General features: G+C 42.2%; 1 protein-coding gene across 1 annotated transcript; it reads left to right on the top strand.

The window, feature by feature from the left end:
- The first annotated feature begins 505 nt into the window (after window positions 1–505).
- On the top strand, window positions 506–1,925 carry LOC109463599 (polyubiquitin-B). The gene has a single exon (XM_019760453.1). The coding sequence runs from the start codon at window positions 545–547 to the stop codon at window positions 1,688–1,690; it is 1,146 nt and encodes a 381-aa protein (XP_019616012.1). The 5' UTR covers window positions 506–544; the 3' UTR covers window positions 1,691–1,925.
- The last annotated feature ends 2,200 nt before the right edge of the window (window positions 1,926–4,125 follow it).

Below are 4,125 nucleotides of genomic sequence, written 5' to 3' on the forward strand. Positions count from 1 at the left end.
ACTGTAACCACAGGGTGTACGTGACAAATTTTCGCTTCCTGAGAGTAGCGTCCCCACGCTGACATAATGACTTGGCGGAAATTACTAGTACGTGGCGCAGTTCCTTTTTTACCCCCAGCCTGTGTGTCCAATGAAATTCTGCTAGTATGGTCACAACACTGAACGGAGATTCTACAAGTCTTTGGTGGCTAGACAGAGCATTTGTTTTAGTGCTCTTTCCGCTTTCTTTTAAAGACTGGAAAGCGGCTGACGCAATGTTTACGCTGAAATGATATTTTTGTTTGCACAATTGACTTTGAAGGAGATTTTTTTTACGAACATTTAACAGTGAGAACAATCAAATGAGTTTTTCACAAAGTATTCAGTTAAAAGACTTCTTTTCCCCATGGTTTCTTCCACATTTAGTCAGTTTGAGACAGCCATGCATTACATGTGTAGGAAGCTAAACAAAAGGACGTGTTCCGATACACAATGAATTTTCTTTGTTAATTCTTGTCACATGTTTTGATTATTTCTTGTAACTTCTTTCAGACAACAGAGAAATATGCAGATCTTTGTGAAGACCCTGACTGGCAAGACCATCACCCTTGAGGTCGAGCCATCCGACACCATCGAGAATGTCAAGGCCAAGATCCAAGACAAGGAGGGCATCCCGCCAGACCAGCAGCGTCTCATCTTTGCTGGGAAGCAGCTGGAAGATGGCCGCACCCTGTCTGACTACAACATCCAGAAAGAGTCCACCCTTCATCTTGTCCTGCGTCTGCGTGGTGGCATGCAGATCTTCGTGAAGACCCTCACAGGCAAGACCATCACCCTGGAAGTTGAGCCATCTGACACCATTGAAAACGTCAAGGCCAAGATCCAAGACAAGGAGGGCATCCCGCCAGACCAGCAGCGTCTCATCTTTGCTGGCAAGCAGTTGGAAGATGGCCGCACCCTGTCCGACTACAACATCCAGAAAGAGTCAACCCTTCATCTGGTGCTGCGTCTGCGTGGTGGCATGCAGATCTTCGTGAAGACCCTGACAGGCAAGACCATCACCCTGGAAGTTGAGCCATCTGACACCATCGAGAACGTCAAGGCCAAGATCCAAGACAAGGAGGGCATCCCCCCAGACCAACAGCGTCTCATCTTTGCCGGCAAGCAGCTAGAAGATGGCCGCACCCTGTCCGACTACAACATCCAGAAGGAGTCAACACTCCACTTGGTTCTCCGTCTGCGTGGTGGCATGCAGATCTTCGTGAAGACCCTCACAGGCAAGACCATCACCCTGGAAGTCGAGCCATCAGACACCATCGAGAACGTCAAGGCCAAGATCCAAGACAAGGAGGGCATCCCGCCAGACCAACAGCGTCTCATCTTTGCCGGCAAGCAGCTTGAAGATGGCCGCACCCTGTCCGACTACAACATCCAGAAGGAGAGCACCCTCCACTTGGTCCTGCGTCTGCGTGGTGGCATGCAGATCTTCGTTAAAACCCTGACAGGCAAGACCATCACCCTGGAAGTGGAGCCATCTGACACCATCGAGAACGTCAAGGCCAAGATCCAAGACAAGGAGGGCATCCCACCAGACCAACAGCGTCTCATCTTTGCCGGCAAGCAGTTGGAAGATGGCCGCACCCTGTCCGACTACAACATCCAGAAGGAGTCAACCCTTCATCTGGTGCTGCGTCTGCGTGGTGGATTCTAAGAAAGCAACGCAACAGCTGAAACATTCCTCTCAAAATGCATGCTTTTTCTAGTGTTTAAAGTATTAAAGCACTTTAAAAATGAACAGAATTGAATTTATCCTGGACCAGCTTTCCTTAAAGTTTAACAAACACACTTGTGAAAGAATTGTCCTATGTGTAATTTTGTAACTGTCTTTTGCACCAGATGCTTTGTAGTGATGCCACATGTTTCAATAAAGAGCAATGAGCATTGAATACTGTTTGTTGGTTTGAATTATGTGCACTTGATTTAATTCACAAAATTTCATAGCTGAGTAAAGGTTTTGCCTAGTGACAAGGCAGTTTCAGTATAGTTTTGAATGGGCGGTTAGGTTCAGGTTTATAAAATTAAAAGTTATCCCCTACTCTGTGATGTCCATTTAGCTCAACACTTATTGCAAGTAGAATACTGTTTAGATCAAAGGAGAAAGTAGGAATTCCCAGGCAATCTGTAGACTGCAAGGCAATGGTAAAGAATGCTTCAAAACTTCTTAGCAAGAGATCAGGACTTTAACCAAGTGCTATATTAGTATATAACCAAGGCTTGCCCCGTGAAAAAAACTAGTCAAAGGAAGGCATGACAAGATTGTTAGAAAAAAGTTTTACGTCAGCAACTCAAGGGTGCCTTGAACTCAAGAAAGTCTTTCAACAGATACCAGTTAGATCATCAGCCACTGTAAGTTAGTGTAACTTAAAGAAGACATTACTTTACGGGGAACAGCTAGAAGTAAGTCACATGCATGGCTTTTTTCTCCTTAACCAGTGCCAATTCTGACCAGCCACACTTTTCTGACAGTTACCAGTAGAAGGGCAGTAAGATGTAGCCTGACTAAATCTGCGCTCCCAGTGGCCGGTCCGGGGCGGCTGGTGTAATACCTGGCTGGCCGATAGGAGAGATTTAGTCAGATCTAGGAGAGATTTAGTCAGGCTAAGTAAGATGGAGAGAAGCTAGTAAATGCTTGTTAGACGACGACTTCCCCAACATCTGCTTGGAGACTAATGCACTAGTATCTACCTTGGCAAAGTGTAACACTAAAAGAAGCATAATATTCAGTAACAAACCATACAACCTGATTTTTTTCACAAAGACCTTTATTGTAAGCATCTTTTCTAACCCATTTGCATCCAATGTGAAATAAAGTACACGTACATTGTATACCCTCGTTTGAGATGTGGAACTTGCCACAATTTTTGAGCATACTTTTTATGGATATGCAATTTCTTTCACTTTGGACACAACTGGGTTGGTGAACTCAAGAAGTAGCATCACCCCAAAATACATTTTATCCTGTAAAGATCAGTATTTACAAAGGAAAGATGAGCAACAGATCAGGAAATGTGACTTTTTTTTAACCTCAGGAGTCCCCACTCTGAGAAAGGTGTCTATCTTGACAGGAACACAAGTATAATCCTTTAGGTTATATATAAACATTTAGGAAATCCGTTATCTGTACAATCTCACATACATGTACATAATAATATCTCTTTCAATCTCTCAAAAATACATGATTGCCTGGCTCTGTACGTAATTTAACCCACATTTTACTTCTACCCCATTGAGTACAAATCTTTTTATCTGTATCAGCTTTGATGACACCAGGTGTTGCTATAACACAACTATACTCAAGTCCATTCCACATCACCATGCAGATTTTTTGGAATTGAAGAATATAAGAGTATGATGTCATTGTTTTAAAATCCATGAAAATACAGTCCTCAGAATCACAAATATTCATCAAAACTGACAAAAATTCAGATATTGAAAGTATCTAGAATTCCAAACAAAGTCCAAATGTTTCTTCACTAATTTCAAAGATTTGAAGAAAAAGACACCCGCACAGGTACTTGGAATGGACCCTCCCACAGCAAAAACAGCCAACTTCAGCTCATTCCAGTTTCTACTTGATTACAACAAGCTACTATTGCGTCAATGTTTCGCTTCAAGAACTGACAGGTCTTCTGCTTCCTAAAACTATGGTAATTTAGTTCACATCAAGACATCAACTGATACAAATTCTTCTGTGACACTGTTCTATTGTGCTGTTACTTTTCAAGATATGGCAAAACTACAAAGTACCAATTGTCAACTACAAAAATATGTACAGGGCATATCTTTGAAAGCTTTCAAGAGAGTCAACCAAGGACAGTTCAAAATATCAATTACAAACCTCTTTGTAAAGACAATGACACAGCTGTACATATCATGGATAAGTGGAGTATCTTGTAGGCACATCACCACTAGCAGCTATTCATGTTTACCGTTCCACAGAAAACGATGTATTTTCTGCTTGAATTTTCCTAGTTTCTTGCATGTACACAAGACAATAAAAACAGTACAAAACCTTACCATTGTCAGTTATTTGACCGGATGTTTTAAGGTTCATCTACAATTCTAGAATATGAAATTCTTTGTCTG

This window comes from Branchiostoma belcheri, unplaced genomic scaffold (assembly GCF_001625305.1).
Source record: "Branchiostoma belcheri isolate BF01 breed outbred unplaced genomic scaffold, Haploidv18h27 scaffold1283, whole genome shotgun sequence".
In the NCBI taxonomy this organism is placed as follows: Eukaryota; Metazoa; Chordata; class Leptocardii; order Amphioxiformes; family Branchiostomatidae; genus Branchiostoma; species Branchiostoma belcheri.